The sequence below is a fragment of the Juglans microcarpa x Juglans regia genome, chromosome 6D (assembly GCF_004785595.1).
Source record: "Juglans microcarpa x Juglans regia isolate MS1-56 chromosome 6D, Jm3101_v1.0, whole genome shotgun sequence".
NCBI lineage: Eukaryota > Viridiplantae > Streptophyta > Magnoliopsida > Fagales > Juglandaceae > Juglans > Juglans microcarpa x Juglans regia.
In genome coordinates this window covers 33,562,975-33,585,636 of record NC_054604.1, presented here as the reverse complement: position 1 = coordinate 33,585,636, position 22,662 = coordinate 33,562,975, and the positions used below count along the sequence as shown (strand labels likewise).

Genomic DNA, 22,662 nt, shown 5'->3' with positions numbered 1-22,662 from the left:
GACAAAGTGCATGGTATAGGTTATATCTGGTTGTGTTAAAGTGAGGTATTGTAGAGACCTCACCATTTGTCGAAATTGAGTTGGCTCCGTCAGAAGAGAACCATCAGTGGCTAAAAGTGAATTAACAGACGTCAAAGGTGTTGGAACGGGCTTGACTCCTTCAAGTCCAAATTTGTTGAGAAGAGAGAGTAAGTACTTGATCTGGCATAATGTGAGAGTATCATTATCACGTGAGACTTGAAGCCCAAGGAAATAATGCAAGTTTCCTATATCCTTCATATGAAGTACTTTTGACATATGAGAAAGAAAAGCACTGATGGATGACTCTGAAGAATCGGTAATGATGATATCGTCCATATAAATAGGAAGAAGTATAATTTTTGTACCTTGATGATGAAAAAATAAGGACGCATCATATGGACACCGGTTGAAACCCATTTGTTGATTATAAGCACTAAACTTCATGTACCATGCACGAGGAGCCTGCTTTAATACATACAATGCCTTGTGAAGCTGACAAACATAATGGGAATAAGTTGAATTCTCAAACCCAAAGTGAGATATACTTTTTCTTGTAAATCTCCATACAAAAATGCATTACTAGTATCAAGTTGGCGTAACGGCCAATTTTGAGAAAGAGTAAAGTTGAGCACCAATTGGCTCGTAGCAGGCTTAACGACAAGATTAAAGGTCTCATCATAATCGAGACTGTAAAGTTGATTAAAGTCTTCTGCAACAAGACGAGTTTTGTATCTTTCAATGGAACCATCTGTTCGTGTCTTGATCTTAAAGACCCACTTACTGTTGACCAAGTTGACACCTGTTGGTGGAGGAACTAAAGTCCAAGTGTTGTTGGCATGTAATGCATCTATTTTGGATTGCATGGCCTTTTTCCAAATAGGATCCTTGAAAGGATGTTTGTATGTTTTAGACTCAGATGGCTGGTTAACATGTGCAGCAAGAAAACAAGTTGGAAGTGGATGTCTGGTAAAGAGAAATACCTTGGGGCGTTGTGTCCCATTTTGGCTTTGGGTAACCATTGGATGGATGCGAGATGGGCCAGGATTGAGAGACATTGACACAACTTGGAATTTGTAGATTCCATTTGTACAAAATCAGTAGAGGAAATTGTATGCGGCTCCAATTGGGACTGGATAGGACATGCAGGTGAGGTAGATTAGAATTTTTATGAAGAAGAGTGGGGATAGGTCGAACATGAAACAAATGAAAATAATTAGAATAGGAACCTCATGTGGCTCTAATACTATGTAAGAAAATAAAGTAGCCTGTGTTTGTATGGTTGATGCATTGACTTATATAACTTTATAGAGGAGCATTACAATTATCATACAGCCTGTACAGAGTAAATAAAAGGAAACTAAACGTAAATCTATTATTTATAGTAAGCTGAAAATATGCAGGGAGTGAATCACAGAGGGAGAGATCTCTGCAGTTATTTGAGGTGAAGCATAATTTACGGAGATACGTTTCTACGCAAAATACATTTAAGAAAACTAAAGAAATAGGTAGAGCCACCTAGAAGTCTAAGATTTTGCAAGAAACTAGAATGCAAGTTCAGAACCGACACCTTTGCTCTTGAAAGCAGATGACCATATTTGGATATGCACAAAAAGCAGGTTCTTTAGCCCAAAATAATTCAAGCTTTCGAGTCAATCTAGTTCATATGAACACCTCCAAACAGAAAGAGAGAGGACGAAAGAAAAGCACAAAGTAAACGCAAACTCAAACTTTGATACATAGAATAGAATTGCACCTGAATAACCTTTCTCAAATCTAAAGAGGCAAGAAGTTGAAACCGAAACAGAGAAGCATTGAGCTAAGGTTATGAGGAAACGATGTCATTTCCATTTAATGCCACGTGGGATGTGGTTACTCTGCGGTTCCCCCGCGGTTGCCTTAGCATTTTTCTTCTTTCTGTGGAGGGTTCTGGGTCAGAATCCCCTTCGTTGCATGGCCATGTTTGGTCTCCTACAAAATGATCTCAAATTTCAAGCATTTGTACGTGATAAATCGCGATATTCAAGTAAAAGTCATGGCTTAATAATTTGACTTACATTGAATGGGAGGCTAGGATTTTTCCAAACAAAGAATGAAATACAAATATTTGGTAAATATTACCGAATGAAACTTTCACATGATTTATAGTATATCATATTATAAAATATAAATATAAATTTATGAGTAGTTACTTTTGCATATTGTTTTGTGTATTCTCTTAATGTGATTGACTGTGTCATTTTTTTAATATAAAATAATTACTTTGGCTAATCACATTGATAGAATGCATAAAGAGTACACAAAAGTGACTATACATAGTATAAGTCTATTATAAAATATGAAAAACTCTAAAAAAAGTCGTTTTCACGCACCCTTTGTGCACGAGAACGATATGGCAGCCCACGATAACAAATGAAACGATACATTGCGGGAAGCTTACGCCTTACAAAATGGTGCATTTTGTGCCTTACTGAACCAAAACGAGATCCTCCTCCTGCCATTCCCTTCCCTTCTCTTCTCCTGCATATGTGAATCGTAGCCAAAGCCATTGTTATTAAGGGTGAGTTCGGTCCGGTCCCGGGAGGTTTTGTGGACCAGACCAGACCTATTTGGTCCTTCCCACCGTGGACCAGACCGAACAGCCTAAGGATCGGTCTGATCCGGTCCGGTCGGTCCAACTTTTTTTTTTTTTAAATCGATTAATAATAAAAAATTTATGTAAAATGCTAAATTAAAATTAAGTGACTTGTTAAATGAAAATTACATAATAAATTGTACAATTATTAATATACTAGTATTATATATATTATAGTTATACATTAAATAATATAATAATACATTGATTTAAATATATATAGTTATAGAATTAGTACCAATACTATAACTAATAACTATACTAGTAGTAATACTAATATATTATATGTCAGTGATAAATCGGTAATACACTACTAATATTATATTAAATAATACTCTATGTAGTTATAATGATTTAATATTAACATATTAAGTTAACTATACTAATGCTATTATAAATTTATACATATACTATAACTCTTATAATATGTTAATATATTAATATATGCTAGTACTATATATTATATTTGTACATTAAAGAATATAATACTTATGTAATATTGTGATATATTAACAATTATTTATATAAATAATAAAATAAATTTATATTTTTTTAATTTTCATTCAGTCCGGTCCGGGGTGAAAAACCCTTGGACCGGGACCGGACCGAATTCATTCGGTCCTATATAATTTGGACCAGATCGGACCAATTCAGTCCGGTCAAAAAATGGCTGGTCTGGTCGGTTTCTTCGGTCTGGACCGGCCGAATCGCACCCCTAATTGTTGTGGTCATTGCTTATTTAACATTCAACTGATCAGAAAATAGAGGTAAACTCAACCAAAAATAGGTAGAAGAGTTGAAAAAGAATTCAACTTAATTGATTAGAACGGGAAAGTTCTGACTGGGCCAGAATCGTTGGGGGAAAACTATGGAATTTTGGAGAAAAAAAATAACAATAATCACAAACCCAAAATTGTTGGGGGAAAAGTTATTTACGGTAAGCAGTAATCTATGGAGTATTGACTGTGCCACAAGTTCACAAACATGGATTGAAAGACGAGATGGAAACTGCAGAGAATGGAAGAAAGGATAAGTTTCTTGATAACTTCTTTGTCTTTCAATTCCGTGGATTACGCAGACCCACTTATAGTTACCTTCGCCCAAATAGCAAAAATAGAAATATTTGATTCACATATAAAGATGCAATAAAATTAAGAATAATGCTAGTATGTTATTTCATTTTATTTCCTCGTTTTTACTACTCATGTATTTAATTTTTTTTTACTTACTAATTAAGGAAGTGATTATTAGTGTATTGATATATATTTTATTTTTTAAAAATATTTAAAGATGTTAAAAAAATGTGAAAAATAAAAAATAAAAAATAATAAAAAAGATGAATTTTGCCTTGCGACACGCCCAACGGTCACAACCTAGGATCACTCTAAAATTAAACTTGACATGGTTTTAAATAACCCGTTTAGTCTATGTTATGATTCTAGAAGCATCTGTTTCGGCTTGAGTCTTATGTTAATAGGTTTGTGTCCATGAGATCATGAATTATGTTAGTTGGGTTATGTTTTTAAGTTATGTGTTAGTGGGTCTGTTACTTTAAGTGGGTCACATTGCGATTGAACGTTGTTGCCTTGAGGCTAATGTCATCGTGTCAATAGTGAGTCAGTCATGTAATTATCTATTTAAGCTCTTTAAGCGTACCAAAATAAAATCATCAATTTGCATCCAAGATTTGAGTACTGTTGGAGGCCTTAGGCACCTCGAATTGCCTATGATTGACTAATTCTTTATTATACAAATTTCATACTATATAAGTACATAACAATCTGAGTGCAAGTGGAGGAGATTTATGGGTAGTCCATTGAGTGTGAAAATGGTAGAGATCCGTTGAGTCGATGGTCTTCGTGTTTTTCAATTTTTTTTTTTTTTAATAAAACAACCGCTAACATCAATAGTGTGCGCAAAGGGAGCACGAGATTGACTGAGCATAGCGGAATTGATAAAATATATTTTGGGTTTCGTTTGTTTTCGTAATGAGATGAAATGAGTTTAGATAAAAGTTAAAAGTTAAATAAAATATTGTTAGAATATATTTTTTTAATATTATTTTTATTTTGAGATTCGACAAAATTGAATTGTTTATTTTATTTTTTGTGAAAATTTAAGAAAATTATAATGATTATATAAGATAAGATGAGAATGATTGTGAAAACAAACGAAATCGTATAAAGTAGATGTTGGGTATGTTTGGATAATGGGATGTGATGGAATTCATGTAAATAGTAATAAAATGATTTGTGAATAATAGTAAAATAGTTTGACTTAAGATATTTTATTGAGTTTAAAAAAATGAGAAAGAAAATATTAAATAAAAATATTATAAAGTTAAAAAAATTGTTTGAATATATATTTTTTAATATTAGTTTTGTTTTAAAATTTGAAAAAATTGAAAATTGAAAATTTTAAGTATTTTATATTTAAATATTATTTGATAAATAAATTAAGAGAAATTTTGAGATGAGAGGATATATTCTCAACTCAACTCACTTTGCCTGTCAAAGAGGGCCTTAACGTATCACATTAGACAAACTGACCAGCACTAGTTCTCACACAAAAAACATTACGATCGTATGTTAAGGAATTTTAGGTTACATCATAATCGCTATTTTTCAACATAAGTACAAACTGTACCTTGTTTGGTAAAAGAAGAGATGGAAAATGAAATACTCATAATATTTTTTACAATATTTTACTATTATAAATTAATTTATAAAAATAACACCATATTAAAAAATGTCTTTATTTTAAAAATATATTTACCAAATATATTGTGAAAAGTATGATGCGTATCATTATTTCTGATATAAATCCAACGCCACCAAAGAGTAAAAATAAAGATAGTATTACTGTACTATTATTATTTATCTATTATTTTTTTGTATTTAATTTTTTTAATTTTTAATTTTATTTAATGATTTAAGTAAATGTATATTAATAAAGTTATATATATTTTTTAATTTTTTTTAATGATTAAGAATATTAAAAAAATACTTCAAAAAATGATAAAAAATAAAAGAAACTTTAAATGTAATTGAGTAGTAGATGTGTAGAAATGGAAGAGTAATCCTATCCCTACCCAAGAATAAAACCCAGATGCGGATATGGCTTGAACTGTTTTTACTTCCGTTGTTTTGCTCTCGTTGCGTAGGCATTCAGGCTGGTTGGTTACTGCCTTGACCTTGCGGCACCTCCGACAAATAAATCCAAACCAAAACCCCCAAAACCTTAAAACTTAATTCCAGTATCCCTTCGGCTACCAACCATGGTGTTGCATTTGGTGCCATTAGCCAAGCTCAATCTCCTGTCCGCCTCCCGGAATCCGTGCCCCTCCGTAACCAGCTTGTTATGGCCTTTTCTGCTCAGACTGTCCTTCGGTTTGAGACTGGTTCGTGGAACTTACCCAGACGCCGTCTATGCAGCCAGGCTCTTCTTTTTCCGACTGGGTCGGATTGCCTTGAATGCTGAGCCGGAGCCGGCCTTGGCCAACAACTCTAGACTGGAACGGGCTCTGCGGTTGGTCATGTCCCAGAGGGTGACCTATGCTACACGATCACAGACTACGCAATCAGATGCGGATGACTTCCATAACCTCTCCATGATCGCACTTTGAGTTTGGTCGAGTTCTCTAGGTCGGGTGTGGATTTCTTCAACAACCACGAATTTCTGTGCTACTTTATCTCCTTTCTTGTTTTTGTATTTGTTTTCTGGGTGGTGATTTGGTTACAGTACTGGAGCTTGTAGTTCAACAAGATCGAACAGACCAGCCTTCGTTCTACTAGGTTTCTAGTTCTGGTGTTCTTGATTTTCTTCTTCCCTTTTGGTTGGCCGGCACTGTTGATGTTATTTTTTTTTTAAAAATAATTTACAGACAACATTTTTCATTTAAAATAAATATTTTTATAAAATATTTTATAAAAATATCATTATTTTATAATATTATTGTAAAATATATTGTAAAAATATGCCGTGTTTATATTATTATTCTTTCTTTTTAGGTAGTATAGGGTAGGGCTATCATTTTCCGTCTTTACTTGATTTGTAAAGATATTTCTGTTTGGTTTGGTTTGCTTGTCTGACATGTCTGTATCTCCTATTTAATGCTGGAAAATGACTTGACGCTCTCGGAAAATATGAAGTGATCAACGATGTTGTTGAAATTTTATAACGAGAATAGTCCAGATTTTTTTTTTTTATTTATTTATCGGAATTAGGTTCGAGAAGAACATTTCGACTAATTTCGGAAGTTTACATGCCCTCGATAATTAGCGATAGATAGTAGAGATTGTCTACGTCCAAGAGCATTCGATCCTTAGATCTTAAATCTTGACAACTTGTTTTTATTTTTATTATTTTTTTATGAAAACTGACTTATTTTATTAATGAACGATGTTATATTTATTGACTTATTAATATATGAAAAATTCAGACTATTTTATTTTTTAAATGGCCTAGAGAATATTTTGTTTAATTTCGTTAAAATATTATTCTTCTTGGGAATGGCAGCAGTATCTCTTTAAGAGCATTAATATTGATTTATGTATATGTATATGTAAAATTATCTCTTTTGAATATCTACTTTGCCATTTAAATAAAATTCTTACATTGACTTATGCATAATAATAAAATATTATTATTAATTTTTTGCTAAAATCAATTTTTTATATATATTTTACAATTAAAATTCACTACATACATTTAACATTAATAATACAAATGCAATAATAAAAAATATAATTTTTTTATATATTATATTAAAAATATAATAAAATGAAAAATATATATATATAATACATTATAATAATAAAATAAATGTGCAAGTAAAGATTTGTTGTGTTGTTAAATAAGAGAGAAAATAAAAAGTGAGAGAGTGAGAGAAGAGAGAAATAATGATTAAAATATGATTTGTAGAGTTAAATATTGTTTATAGGTAATTAAATATTTAGATATGAATAAATCAATATGAAAGATTTTAAAGTCATATTATGTAAATATAATTTTATATATATATAGATCAATACTAATACTCTAAGGGTCAATTTCTCATTGGAAGACAGTTGGTGGTACGAGATGGATCAAAGCCTAACACATATTCAACCATACATTTGTGAAAAATTGCACTTACACCTACCAGCCTACCATTCAAAGGGTCATACATGTGGCAACAACCTGCTCCGGACGCAACAAACTCTTAGGGATTTGCTAAATGATAGAAGTCTCGGATTTGGAGGTATGCTTTTTCTAGTTTAAGGTTCAAATTTCTTCAGATATAAACAATCTCTAGGGTCTAGGAGGCTTGTTATCGGATTGGAGAATTTTTCCTTTAAATATTCTGTGCATTTTCGAAATGAGTTGAAATGTTGTTACCAAAAAAAGAAAAAAAAAAAAAAAACCTTCCAGACTATTTCCCTTTCATTCAACTGTTGTACGTGACCTTAACGGCCTAGTTTTCTTGCGGGTAGCTCTTGTAACATTCGAACAAAATAATAATAATTTCTTGTCTGTAGCTAGACATTTTTGTCAAAATAAATGGGTTTCTTGTTGGTGAGTGTCAAGTGATGGTGGGAGAGATTCGAATTCCATGTGGGCCCAATGAATTATTTCATTTTATAGTGCTTGCCGCCAGAAAAAAGACAAGACATCTGTGAAGAAAATGTGCAACTATAAGTACTGTAGCTGAAGCGGTTTTCCATCATGATATTTGGACGAGCTTGTTTGGATTGAAAATCTCAATTCAACTTATTTAATAATTATAATTTTTTCAACTTTTCATATTAAATATAATAAATAATTTAATTTTTTTAAACTTCAAAATAAGAATAATATTATAAAAATATTTTATTCAACTTTAAACTTTCATTTCATTCTATCTTATCTCAATTTACTATCCAAACCTTCTATAATACCAAGACTATCATTCCTAGCGGTAAAGACGGAGAAACATCCTACGCATAAATAATGCACCTTAAATCATGTTTTTTGTATTGTTGTTTTTTTTAAACCAAAATATTTTAGTCACAAAGAGATTTTATAAAATTAAACTCACAAATTGACGTGACAGCTTGATGTGGTACGTTAGATTGTAAAATTACTTTTATTTTACAGTAGATCTAAAATATCATATGAAACCACGCCAATTTGTGAGTTTATTTTTTATAAAATCTCTTTATGACTATAATATTTTCATTTTCTAAATATCAATGTTATTATATTTATCTAAAATAAAGTAACAAAAGGCAAAACAATAGTACTGTTATTATAATTGGTTTGATATTTTTCTTGTCATTTCTTAAAAAGTAATGTTACATATAATCGTGAAATACGCAAGCGCTTTAAAAAAGAGTAAGATTACTAAAAAATACTTTTCTTTTCATATAATCTGTACTTATTCATTTTTTTTAAATAATTGCATGACACTTACACGCAACTATCGTTTATCTTTTTTAAATGGTATTACGTATGGAGAGTGCTTCAGATATATTAAATTGAAGAGTTTCACGGAGTAAATTTATGGGTACGGGGAGAAAATGCAAGTAAACATTGATTGAATCAATTCAGAATGGGGCCTGGGCCTGAACTCATGTATAAGGGCTTAGATGAAGCCCATCACTGAAAACCCAATAATGCACTTAGAAATGGTGCGCGTCATAATTCGTTTTATAAAGTTAGAGCATTGATATTGAATTAGTCAAATATTTTTTTATCTTTAAATTCAGTAAATATTATCCATATTTACTCCATATTAAATTAGTTAAATTATTTTCATCCAAACTATAAGGTACAGTAAATCTATTATTCTTTTCAAATATGAAAAGAACTATAAAAAGTTTAAAAATATTTTTTGAGATTATTATATTATAGATATAAGATTTTTATTCATATGAGATTTTATAATTATTATATTATAGATTGTTAGATTGTGAAAATGAAAATGAATATGATTGTTGGAGGTTATTGAAGATTATAAAAATAAAATATAAATTAATTAAAAAAATATAAATAATAAAAAATAATAATATTTTATTATTATAGAGAGTGTGATGATTAATCTAATGTAGACTTTAAGTTTTGAATGATTAGTTAAAAGTGAAAAAGTTACATATTAATCAAAATTTAAAGAATATGATTAGAGGTTTGTATTCGCAAGCCATCTCAACTTATTTCAACTCATCTCACTACTATTCATTACTATTCATCAACTTTAACTCATAAATCTTATTATTATTCACAATTTATCTTACTATTATTTACAATTCATCTCAACTTATCTTAACTCATATTCAAATCCAAACGAGACTTAATGCTCTCTCTCAAGCCCACGTTCCCTTTCGACTTGTTTTGTTCGTTTGTCTCGCGTAAACGACAAGAGATTATCTAAATAAAGGAGAAAACGGCGAGTACCCGGGCGCCTAGTGATCAATGCTTATACGACAGACAAGAGTTCCTCTTCTCCGCGGTGACTTCCAAGAACCCCGATAAAAACCCCCAAAAGCCCACCATTTTCCCGTTTGGGCAAAACCCTCTGCGAAACCCTGGAACATAGGAGTTCAAGGGAAAGAGATACGGAGAGGCATGAAGGAAGAAGACGCGGGCCCACCCAATAGGGAACTGTACGCACTGCTTCACTTGTCACCGGAAGCCTCCGACGAAGAAATCCGGAAGGCTTATCGCCAATGGGCCCAAATCTATCACCCTGACAAGTACCAAGCCCCCCATGTGTGTTTCGCGCCATTTCTTGCCCCTTTTATTTTCTCGCGTGAACTATTTGTCCTGGACTAGTTAATCCCTCCGTTCTCATTTTTCCTTTTATTTTGTAAAACCCTGAAAAGCTTGAATCGAATATTTGCTTTAATGGGCGGGCAACTAAGATTCTGGATTTTGGAGTCATTTTGATTGTATTGTTTTCTTTATAAGTATTTTGATTGCATTGTTATGGAACAAATTTGTTGTGATGTTAGTGGTTTAAATGAAATGTTGGGCCTAATGGTTGATATAGTATGTATTCTTTCGGTGACAGTTTGTGTTTGTGGCTATGATGAATGGGGTTACACTTTAAGTGTACAATTTATCAAACTTAATCGTTATTGTGTTGTTCAAGACATTATTGGTGTTCATTGTTCAGGGTTGGGGGAATGTGTTTGTGGCTAAGATCAGTGGGGTTACAATTTAAGTGTACAATTTATAAAACTTAAATCGTTATTGTGTTGTTCAATACATTATTGGTGTTCATCGTTCAAGGTTGGGGGAATTGGCTGAAACTGTTGACTTTTGTGCTCGTTAGTTTTGAAATGATGCTAAGAAGAAGTATAGTTAGGTGGATTTTATTGAATCTATAGAAGCCGCCAGATAGGCAGCAATCCATTGATGTTATTTTCTTGATGACTTCAACCTGGCTAGAATATGTTTCAATTAGAAATCTGATTTTACATCTGATGCCGGCTAGAGTATGGTTTCAATGATTTAATTATGAACTTACCTTATGCTCAAGGTCAATTTAGGAGGACTGTATTTGTACAATATCAGGTCGATGTTGGTGTGCAGTTTTTTTACATGTCAAAAATATCATTTATCTATTGATAAAAAAAATCATATATCACCATATCTCTGTTGTTGATGGTTTCTGTTGCGTCACATCACATCCTCTGTATTGGTAGTACTTGAAGTCTAAAAACAGTATGTGTTATGTCAGCCTGTTGGTCTCATGTGTGAAAGTTTTAGTGTGTTAGCATAAAGGTAAATTAAAATACATACAAAAGCTCGAGTTTTTGAGGCACGAAATGCTCCTGCAGTGTGTTCATTTTTACAAATGAGATGATTGTTATGAAATGGAGAGATCATCTATTGTTTTCCCATTATTTAGAGTTCACGTCTTACTTCACTAGCTAGTTTTGACAGGGGCAATCACCTTTTGCAATGAAGTGGTGGTTGGGGGAAGGGGGGGGGGGGGTTGGAGTTTGTATGTCTGATCAGTTAGAGTTTGTGGTTTTGTTTTATCATAGTTCAAGATTTTGACTCCCTGAAAGCGAGCAATTAACAAAGTTTTAATTCGATACTCGCTTTCAGATGAAAGATATTGCTACAGAGAACTTTCAACGGATATGTGAAGCATATGAAATTTTATCAGATGTAACTAAAAGACAAATATATGATATCTATGGTATGGAAGGCCTGACTTCTGGTTTGGAGCTTGGTCCGAAGCTTAATAAGGTAGAAGAGCTAAAGGAAGAACTTGAAAGGTTACGGCGAAGAAAAGAAGAAGAAAAGACTTTTGCACACTTCCGCCCTTCTGGGACAATTCTAGCGAAAATCTCTTTGCCACACCTTCTACATGGTGATCGTATCATGCAAGGGTAAGTTCGTTCTAAGAAGTACAATGCTCCCTATGACCCTTATTTTTTTCACGAGCTTGAAATTTGTGCTACTATCGATCATGACCATTCAGGCTTCTCTCTCTCTCTCTCTCTCTCTCTCTCTCTCACAAAGAGGTTTTGTTTTTATTCTATCGGAAAAATTCCTCCCACAATGATTATCTCTTGAGGCTTGTGATTTCATTAGCTATAGTAAATCACATGTTTTCTTGATATCTAAAAGCATTTAATCTTATGCATGTTAACTGTTAAGCTTTTCAGAAAGTTTCACTGTTTCGATTTTGGGCTTTTTTCATTATATGCCTAAATGTCAGAATGGCTATGGCAAGTGAAGTGGAGTCTCAGCTATCAAAACGCAATGCCATATCAATTGGTGGAAATTTGGCAGTCAATGGGAATTCTGGAGGTGGAGTTGCTACTGGTGTGTTCAGGCATCAGATATCTCCAGTTTCTTCTGTTCAATTTATGGCTTCAGCTGGTTTACGGTCACTAATTGGGGTGGAAACATCTCGGTAGGGCATGTGCTTATGTATGCTATTTGAATTTTTCAGTAGGTTTAATGGTTTTACCACCTTTTTATTGTTTATTTGTTCAGTCAGCTGTCTTTGCACTCAACTGCAACAATGGGCATTGTAATGTCTTTGAAAGATGGTTCATTGAATCTTTCCAATTCCTGGACCCGCCAACTGTCTGAAACGGCAACTGGAAATGTATGCATCCTTTTTGTCTCAAATTTGCTCATTTCCTTTTGCCACCCTTAACATACTATATGACTAATATGGATTACTATTTTGAAGAGATCATATCATGTTGGTTAGGGTATATACATTTTTTTGCAATCTGTATTATCAATTATGTGGGGATTCTTGAATTGTCTTGTAAGAAGGCATATTTTTTATGGGGAAAACAGGTTAATGAAAAGTAAGTTATCCAGCAAAATCTTGGCAATGCTATGTAAATCTGTGATTGACCGAGGCGATTTTGGAGGCTGGAAAAGTTAATGTTTGATTCTTGCTTTTATATTTACTTGGTTGTGGCGGCTAACATCTTTTGAATGTATTTTGTCTTTAACCTTCTCTTTCACAGATACAGCTTGCTTTAGGTCCAGAGTCATCTATTGAAGTTGGATGGAAGATGAAAGATGTGAAAAGGTCGGCAGCCGGCGGACTGAAGGTACATCTCTGTTTCTTGTTGTTTGAGCATGTTAATATTTTATTCCCAGGAAATCTCACGATACTTCCCGAAGAAGACTATACTTTGAAGACAAAAAAATGTTATATTAACAGTTTCTGTAACTGTAGAAATTCCATATACAAGTTTAGAGGAGATGTACAAACTCCATCATTTTAATTTTCCATTGTCCATTTATTAAGTGTCTATTGTTCTACTAATAAAAATAAAATAAAAATTAAGCGTCTCTATTGTTGTAAAATAGAGACTTCTCAATCCTTTTTTACCCTTTTTCTTCAAGTACTTTATCTTTCGAGTTTAATGGACAATGTGTTTGTTGACATATGATTCATGGCTAAGCTGAGCTATTCTTAACCCATTTCACTGCCATTTATATTCTGAAATTAGGAATTATTCATAGTTGGGTGGAAAGCATGCGAATTTTGTCACTTAATAGTTGTGCTGCTATTTAGACTCGCCCATGACTTCAGCTGTGCTCCAATTATTCCCCTTAGAGTACTTGTGGACTCTTGAAAAATAAGAACTTTCATGTTCTACATCCAGAGAAGGCAAAATACTACGTGGATGGTGTTAATGATTTTTCATTCTCTATATGCAGTGGAGGAGAGGGTGAGATGGATATGTAATGCAACAATACGGAAGAAAGTTTTTGGTAGAAATCATATAGTCATATATATAGTGTTTGTGACGAGCAATATAGTGGCCATACATGTGATTGAAGGTGAGTGAAGCAAGTAGCTTTTATGTGGAACTTTGTGACTGAATTTAAGAGGGGTGGTCGGGTTTGTGAGAAAATGATAGCTGGTAGAGATGGAGGTTATGGCAATAGTAGCCGTGATTAATTACCCTTTGGGAAAAGGCGTATGATTGTGTTAATTGGGATTTCCTTCTATATCTACTGGGTAGGTGTGGGTTTGGAGAAAGGTGGAGGTCTTGGATCAGCTGGTGTATATCCACGGTAAGGTTCTTTGTGTTGATCAATGGTAGCCCAGAGGGTTTCTTCCCGAACTCTCGTGGTTTGAGACAAGGGATTCCGTTATCTCCTTTACTTTTTGTTATTGTTATGGAGGCACTAAGCAGGATGATCTCGGCTTTAGTGACTAATGGGTTTGTTAGTGGCTTCCAGATTGGATCGCCGAGTAGGGGTATTACTACTATTTCTCATTTGTTGTTTGCAGACGATACGCTTATTTTGTTGGAGACCGATCAAGACCAGTTGAGGGCTGTGAAGGCTGCTTTGTTTTGAAGCAGTGTCTGGTTTAAAAGTGAATTATGATAAATTCAAGTTGGTGCCGATTGGAGAAGTTCAGCATATAAGGGAGTTGGCTGGCACAATGGGTTGCAAGATAGCGTCTCTTCCTATGACTTATCTGGGACTATCGCTGAGTATAGCTTCGAGGGCGCGCTCGATTTGGGATACAATGATTGAAAAAGTAGAGAGGAGACTGGCAGGGTGGAAGAGAATGTACTTGTCGAAAGGGGGCTGGATTACGTTAATCAAAAGTACACTTTCTAATCTACCCACCTATTTCTTATCCTTATTCCCTATACTGGTAAGCGTGGCGGGTCGACTTGCAAAGCTACAGAGAGATTTTCTGTGGGGGGCTTAGGAGAAGAGTTTAAATTCCATCTAGTCAAGTGGGAGATGGTGTGCCGTCCTATTTCTAACAGTGGTTTGGGTATTAGAAATTTGATATTGTTCAATCGGGCGTTACTTGGCAAATGGTTGTGGCGATATATCAAGGAACCACAAGCCTAATGGAAGATTGTGATTGAGAACAAATATGATGATTAAGGGGAGGGATGGTGTACTAGAGAAGTTAGAGGGGCCCCTAGAATGGGGCTATGGAAACATATTAGAAGAGGGTGGGAGTTCTTCCATCATCACACTAGATTGCAGTTGGGTACAGGCTCCAAGATCAGATTTTGGAAGGATGCTTGGTGTAGCAACAGTGCTTTACAAGATTTATTTCCTACACTTTTCTTGATTGCAAGTGCCAAAGATGCCACAATGGCGGAGGTTATGGAAGTCTCAGGAAGGAGCATTCACTGGAACATCAATTTCAACAGAGCGGCACAGGATTGGGAGATGGGGAGCTTTGTAGATTTTTATAGTCTCTTGTATTCTTGTCGTCCAAATATCCAGCATGAAGATGATTTGTGGTGGAGTCCTACAAGGAAAGGGGTGTTCACTATTTGTTCCTTTTATAAGGTCCTCACACAAGTTCTTGAGATACAGTTTCCCTGGAGAAGGCTTTGGTGTCATAAGGCTCCTCCCAAAGTTTCTTTCTTTGTGTGGACAACGTCCTTAGGCAAGATTCTCACTACGGATAATCTGAGAAAGAGGAGGATAATCATTGCAGACTGGTGTTGCATGTGTAAAAGAGGGGGTGAGTTGATGAATCATTTATTTTTACATTGCGAGGTAGCCAGGACTCTATGGGATGAGGTGTTTAAAAGAATGGACCTAGCGTGGGTTATGCCGGAAACCGTGTTGGATTTATTGGCTTGCTGGACCTCAATTCAAGGTGTGCGATAGATCAAAGCTGTTTGGAAGATGGTTCCTATTTGTATTATGTGGTGCTTGTGGCAGGAGCGCACTGAGAGGACTTTTGAAAATAGAGAGATCTATGGTGGAGCTAAAAATTTTATTTTTTAGGACTCTTTGTACTTGGGCCATTGCTGTGGACTTTAATGGCATGGACCTTCATGACTTCTTAGTTTCTAATGCACCTACATAAATAGGACATATTTGACTTTGTAATAGACAGTTGTTGGATTAATAAATGCTTGTTTTACTTATAAAAAGAAAAAATTTATTACCCTTTGAAGGAACATGCGCTATTATTTATATTTAATATATGAACTTATTCGGAATTATATGAGACTTGATGATATACGAGATCGGGATTTTGAAGCAAGGAAAATGATAGCTGTGATCAGGATTTTGAAGGAACATTATATGAGACTTGATGATATTTCCTTTTGAGCATGGAGTATAGTCAGGAGGGACCCTTCGCACTGCCAATATCTTCTCTATGTAGACCTGGACAAAAGAATCAATTTAAAAACTGTCAACTTGTTGGCCTTAAATGTATGACACGACTGGACCCTTATACATGGATAGGCGAGGGAGTGAATGGTCTATGTCATAAGAACACAATAATATGATTTGTAACTATACGTGCTCAATATGCTCCCCCCACTTCTTTCTTTAGTTTCTCGTTCCTTCTCTTTTGTTCAAATATCTGTGTGGTAATTATATCCAAACTGTCCAAATTTCTGCTGGTTTCATCTGCTACAGTTTGGTACAAGTTCATTTGAGGCATCAGCTCATTATAGCCATTGGTTTTCCTCAAAGTCCCATGGCCGTATTTCGGGAAAAGTCGGAAGGTATTTGCTTAAAATCTGTCTCGTTACTGATAATGTTAAAGTAGTGCTTGCCGTTTTATTGATAAAGAATTCTCTTCTCAAATTTCTTTTGTCTTTCATTATTTAATTTTTTCCACTTTAAATATATATATATATATATATATATATACAGGCTCAATTTCGTGTGAGTTCCTGGGAAGCCGACAATTTTAAGCAGAATATACTGTCTAGCAAATATTATTTGGGGTTTACCATACACTTCAAATGCTTTTATGACAGCCATTAATTGTAGTTATTTGTTGACACACTAAATATTATATTTTCTGAAACTGATTTGCCTTTTCATAATTTTTATAATATTTTAGGACTTTTTTGTATATACCTGTCTATAGTTCACAGTATATTTCAGCTAATTGAGACGGTGTTAGCAAATGGCTTCATTTATGCCTTGATGTAATAAGCTAGTGACTAGAGACAATTGTTGTAGCTCGACTCTTGAGGTTGAAGTTGGTGGTGGAAGGAAATTATCTAATTTCAGCACCGTCCGCATGTTGTATTCAATAGGAATTCAGGTAAATCAAGCTATCTAGGCAGAAAATGCATTGAGCAATTATTCATTGGTACCTATGTGTTTTTTTGCTTTTATGTTGTAAAAATGTGTGGTTTTAAGGAAGCCATGAGAACTATGCATGTGGTTGCTTGGATGTATAGAATAATTTCCAGAAATATCATGCAAGTAATATTGGATATTGGTCCATCATAATTTTTCTCAAGTGGATGGTTATTTGTATTTCTACAAAGAATATAATATCCTAGGCCATAAGCTTTGATTGAAAACGTTGGTAGTGTCTTGGTTCATCTTTCCATTTTTGGGGCTTTGAGGCTGACTAAGGAGTTTGATCACGGAGAACCAACTGTCCATTGTGGAATTACCTACTAAATTTGGGGACTTTTTTGTAAACCATGATGTTTCGTGGTCTTCAGACCAAATGACTACTGCTTTCCTCATAAGAAGGTTTGAGGATTAGATAGTAGGTTCAATATTGTATGGATAGTATTTAGGTCTTTTCTAGCTTGTATTTAGGTGTTTTCTCTGGTATACTTCTTGTGTGCTTGGCCTATGCCTAACTTGGTAATAAAATTCTCTTATTAATTATAAAAAAAAAAAAAAAAAAAATTGTATGGATAGTAACTTATAAAGAAATATTGTATAAATAGTATTATCTATTCATCACACAAAAGAAAAGAACAGAAATCTTGATGCTCTAGGCCATTTTATTTGACTGCTGTTGGTGGGGCACGTGCTATTTGTAAGTTAAGTATGTTTGTCAGCTTAATGCTCTTTTTTCCTTTGCTTGCAGGGTATATTTTGGAGATTTGAATTGCATCGTAGTGGCCAAAAGCTAATTATTCCCGTTAAGCATATCTTCTTCCTCACTTATTTCCCTTAAAATGAAATTACATATTTCTTCCTTTTTTGTTAGTGACTGAAGGTTTAATACATGATGCCAGGTGTTTTATAGTCTTACCGATCAAAAAGATATTTCTTCCTTTTTGCTCATACGATTTTTTGAACTGTACTGGATTCTAGAAATGAGATAGAATAGAACTAAATACTGTTAAAACCTCTTGGGTTCTAATCTTTGGTTGATGGGCTATATCTTGCAGATTTTGATCTCAACACATTTGAATCCAATGTTTGCAACTGGAGCATTTATACTTCCGACATCCGTTTACTTTTTGCTCAAGGTTATTGCATTTTGCAAACTCTATTGTTTTTCTTTTTCTTCATGTCAAATAAGTTAGAACTGTTAATAGGAGTCTAACCGAAAGGATTGGCTTATTAATTATGCTCCAGGAAACCTGTGAAAGTTAATTTACACTCTTTTAAACTGGGCCCAGTTTTGAAATTTATAAGGTTTAACAGAAAACGTTAGTTCAGAACTTGAATATGCTCAGTCCCTGAACATACAATTGAGAAAATTTATTTTTGTATAAAAATAAAGAAGAGTAATTTTACCACTGTGTGCAGGTATTTCATGATAAAGAGACAATAGTTTGTAAGTCCTGGATTCCTCATCTAGTTGAAAGGACTTATGGCTTACATTGTTAAGTTACCTTTGATTGTCTGGTGTATGTTATAGTTTTTTTTATGGATAAGTGAGTGGCTTTGAGGGGAGAAGGGAAGAAGAGAGGGCGGAGGGGGGCCACTTGTGTTGACCCTCGGGGTCATGTTGTTATGGAACAGATACTATTAGATGCAAATATGTTTGCGCTAGAATCCTAGATATGCAATGTGATTTTATCAAATCTATATTTAGCTGACTGGAAAACCTTTTATTTATGTTGAATTATTATATATTTCTGATCCATGACCTGTAGGCATTAGTTTGCTTTGTCATTTGCATTTTTTTTTTTTTTTTTGAAGTGAACTTTTTTATGTGCATATTGTGGCTGAACTTTTTTATTTTTGAAAACAAAACCTTGCCTAGCTACTCTGCTATACAAGCAGTTTTCTATATTTAAAATTTACAGCATTTAGTTATCTATTAATATGGTTTACACGACTTTGTGAAAGGTTAGTGATGGTCACTAGTTACAACTTATTTTAGATTTATTTGTGGAGTTCTAGAGAAACCAGTTATTGTTTTATTTGTTGCAAGTAATCATACCTAGAATTTGTGAATGGGTGGGAAGATGGAAGCTTTACATGAATAAATTGTTTAACTAACCACATCTGTGTATTTTTGTGTTTATTCTGTGTCCTTTGCATGCTTGCAGAAACTCATTATAAAACCATATTACCGTAGAAGAGAGAAACAGAAGGCTTTAGAGAATATGGAAAAAACTTCTTCAAAGGTATGGGTCACTTATGTCCCTAGTTTAGTCGTGGTTTATGAACTTGTGGCCACTCTATTATTGTGTGTCTAGATACAACTCTTTTCTATTAGTTTTCTTTTGAAAGTTCTTGTGAAAATAAAATTTTTATATATACATGTATACACATGGTGCTAAAGTGGAGTCAACTACCAAATCGCCTCTTCTACCTCCTCAGAAACAACTCTCCTAACCACATGCATTCTTAACTATTGAACTGGAAAAATTTTCCCTGAAAGAACTAGACTCTACAGGAATTGGTAGCTGCATTACCTTGGTCCCTTATACCATTTCTTGTCACTGTAGGTGCCAAAGCTAAAAAAAAGTTCATTCCCTCCCTTTCATGTGGCCAAAGATATGCCAAGCCATAGACACAAGGAAATTCCTCTCTCCCTTTTGAAGTTTTAAGATGCTAGTAATATAGGATCATGGATGGATGGTGAAGGACCATTCTGTTGTGTAACCATGGAATACATGGTGGATCATCGAAAAATATAGGAAGTACAAAATTAATATTAGTGTTGCACAGATATAATTGACACATAAATCCTTCTATGCGTCATCACATCTGTCTAGTTATAATGGTGCTGTCTTGACGCTGGGCGTAATGTGGAAAGTCTCAATAGCACTTGGTTAACAAGGCTTATGAAGGGCATAATAATAACAGAGAGGATTTTTGAACGAAAGCGTTCTTTGTTCTTAATTAAGTAGGTTTTTGAATGTCTGCAAATGTTAAGCTTTTTGAGTTTGTATAGTGTTTTTTCACATGTTTTCACATTTGATTATAGAGGGTGTATTTCCCTTCCTTTTCTCTTTACCCTTGTTCAAAAATGTTGATGGAGTACTTGTATTTTATTCCCTGTTATGTGTAGGTTCTAGAGGCAAGGGCAGCAGCAGAGAAAGCTCAGCAATTGCTACAAAATGTGGCCAACAGGAAAAGAAATAGGCAACTTGAAACAAATGGATTGGTTATTACTCGAGCATCATATGGAAACCTTACTGCTTTGGGTAGAAAAGACGAGTCAAGTGCAACACATGATGAATTGACATCACAAGTCCTGGATGTCACATTACCTCTAAATTTCCTGGTTAATGATTCTGGACAACTCAAGGTATTTGTTTCTTCTGATTTGTAATTCAATACACAAATTAATTGGTCACGTTAGAAATACTTTAAAAAGTTAGTGCACGACCTTTATTAAGGAGTGTAACTTGGGACTGTCCACATGACTAACAAGTATCAAGCCAAATAAGCATTTTGCTATAATCCCTATAAATTACCACAGGTCACCATCAGCTCAGCAATTAAATCATATAATTGCCTTGCACAACTACAGTAAATGTATTTATGTTTCTGAATTGGGCTAAAGTAAGATAGTAATATTGATAAAAATTACTAGGTAACAACTATTAGTTACTGGTACCTAGGAATTTGTTGACCTCTTCTCCCTCTCTCATTAGGCGTACTCAAAAGTATACTTCCTGTGTACTGTGATAATGTCTGCTTTTTCTTGATTATTAATAAAATTCATCTTGTAAAAAAAAACCTCTAATTTCTAACCTTGAAGATTAATCTTGTTCTTGAAGAGTAACTAAGGTATGAATTTTGATAGCTTCTTAAAAGCTTGGGAAAGTACAATCTTCATCCTTGAACTGAGGTATTTTATACTTTGCACTCCAAACTACCAAAATTGACACATTGCACTCTCAAGCTAGCAAAAAGTTATAATGTGTAACTGTTCATATGGATATAGGCGGCGCGGTGAAAATTGGATAAAAATCTTAATTTTTGGAAGTTAGAGGGCTCAATGTGTTAGTTTTGATGGTTGAGGGTGCAAAGTATAAAACACCTTATAGTTCGAGGGGGAAACTTTATCTTCCACTAAAAAGTTTTTGTAGACTATTGATCAGAATTCCCTATAATTTATAGACCCAAAAACTTTTTACAATTCGAAAAGAGATAGATATAGCATGTGACTCTACTGCATTTAATGCTGGGTTTCACATTTCCCATAGGTAGCATTTGATGCAATGGAGTCCACATGCTATTTCTATCTCTCCAAATTATAGGGAATCTCAATTCGTAGACTACACCAAATTTTGATGGCCTAGCAATACAGCATGCAAGTCCATTTTAACCTGGTATGCATTTGACTCTGTACTCCAGAGATTCATAGTTTTTGTATTTCTTGATTTGTCGTTACATCTGTTGGTGAAGCTTCATGAGGGTGTGAAGAAGTCGGGCATCATGGGCTTTTGTGATCCATGTCCTGGAGAACTTAAAAAGCTACATCTGGAGTATACTTACAGAGGGGAGAGATATGAGGTACTACCATTTCTCTTTTGTTGTAACTAAGAAGATGTGGATGAAGAATAAATTCTGTATTGGCTAACTTTTAATTTGTGAATCAGGTGGTGGTGGGTGACTATGAGGAGTTGCTAATACCACAGGAAGCGCACAGGATCTAAATTACATCTGTTATACTCAAGGCCTTGGTTACCTTTCGCAATTTTGCTTGCTTCACATGCCTGAGGTACCCCCAACTAGATTGTGACCTTTTTTTTTTTCCATTACAGTGATTTTGTTGTAATTTGTGTCTAATAAGGGCGTTGAATAATAATTATGAAAAAAAAATCACTGATCTCTCATGGTGAAATTTAGTTCACTTTTTCTTTATCTTCGTTTTTGTTCTGATGACTGGTCCACAAAATGGTAGGGGACTCACTCTTGACTCTTTAATCATCCTCATTCTCATTACAAGGGGCATTCATTCGCAGTTTTTTTTGTTTTTCGTTTTGGTGGAAAAGGAAGAGTAGTCCATGTTTGGGTAACAAGGTATTCTCATCAGATATTCTCTTTCCAAACATCACTCAAATATAAAATATTTTTTAATTTCAAATTTTCTACTTTTTCATTTAATCATTACTTAATCATTATTCAAATACAAAATTCAATACAATTTTTTTGTACTTCCAAATAAAATACAAAAAAAAATAATTTTTTCAAATTTCAAAACAAAAATAATGATAAAAATATATATTTAGATAATTTTTTTTTAATTTTATAATTTTTTTATTCAAATTTTTCTCTTCTTTTTCAAAATCTAATAAAATATATTAATTAAAACAATTTCACAATTGTTTACAAACAATTCTAAGTTTCCAAACAACCATAATTTTTTTAATTTC

At 33.8% G+C, this 22,662-nt stretch overlaps 1 protein-coding gene across 1 annotated transcript; it reads left to right on the top strand.

Moving 5' to 3' along the window:
• Positions 1–10,088: 10,088 nt before the first annotated feature.
• On the top strand, positions 10,089–22,150 carry LOC121234312 (chaperone protein dnaJ 13). The gene is made up of 13 exons (XM_041130208.1): positions 10,089–10,381; positions 11,729–12,015; positions 12,348–12,545; positions 12,629–12,743; positions 13,120–13,206; positions 16,529–16,617; positions 17,084–17,168; positions 17,958–18,011; positions 18,265–18,345; positions 19,378–19,455; positions 20,346–20,585; positions 21,692–21,799; positions 21,886–22,150. The coding sequence occupies exons 1-13, from the start codon at positions 10,238–10,240 to the stop codon at positions 21,940–21,942; spliced, it is 1,623 nt and encodes a 540-aa protein (XP_040986142.1). The 5' UTR covers positions 10,089–10,237; the 3' UTR covers positions 21,943–22,150.
• The last annotated feature ends 512 nt before the right edge of the window (positions 22,151–22,662 follow it).

Coding starts and splice junctions, on each gene's coding strand:
- LOC121234312 (XM_041130208.1), top strand. CDS start 10,238: ATGAAGGAAGAAGACGCGGGCCCACCCAATAGGGAACTGTACGCACTG. Junction 12,546..12,628: donor ATTGGGGTGGAAACATCTCG/GTAGGGCATGTG, acceptor TTATTTGTTCAG/TCAGCTGTCTTTGCACTCAA. Junction 18,012..18,264: donor GCCAAAAGCTAATTATTCCC/GTTAAGCATATC, acceptor TATATCTTGCAG/ATTTTGATCTCAACACATTT.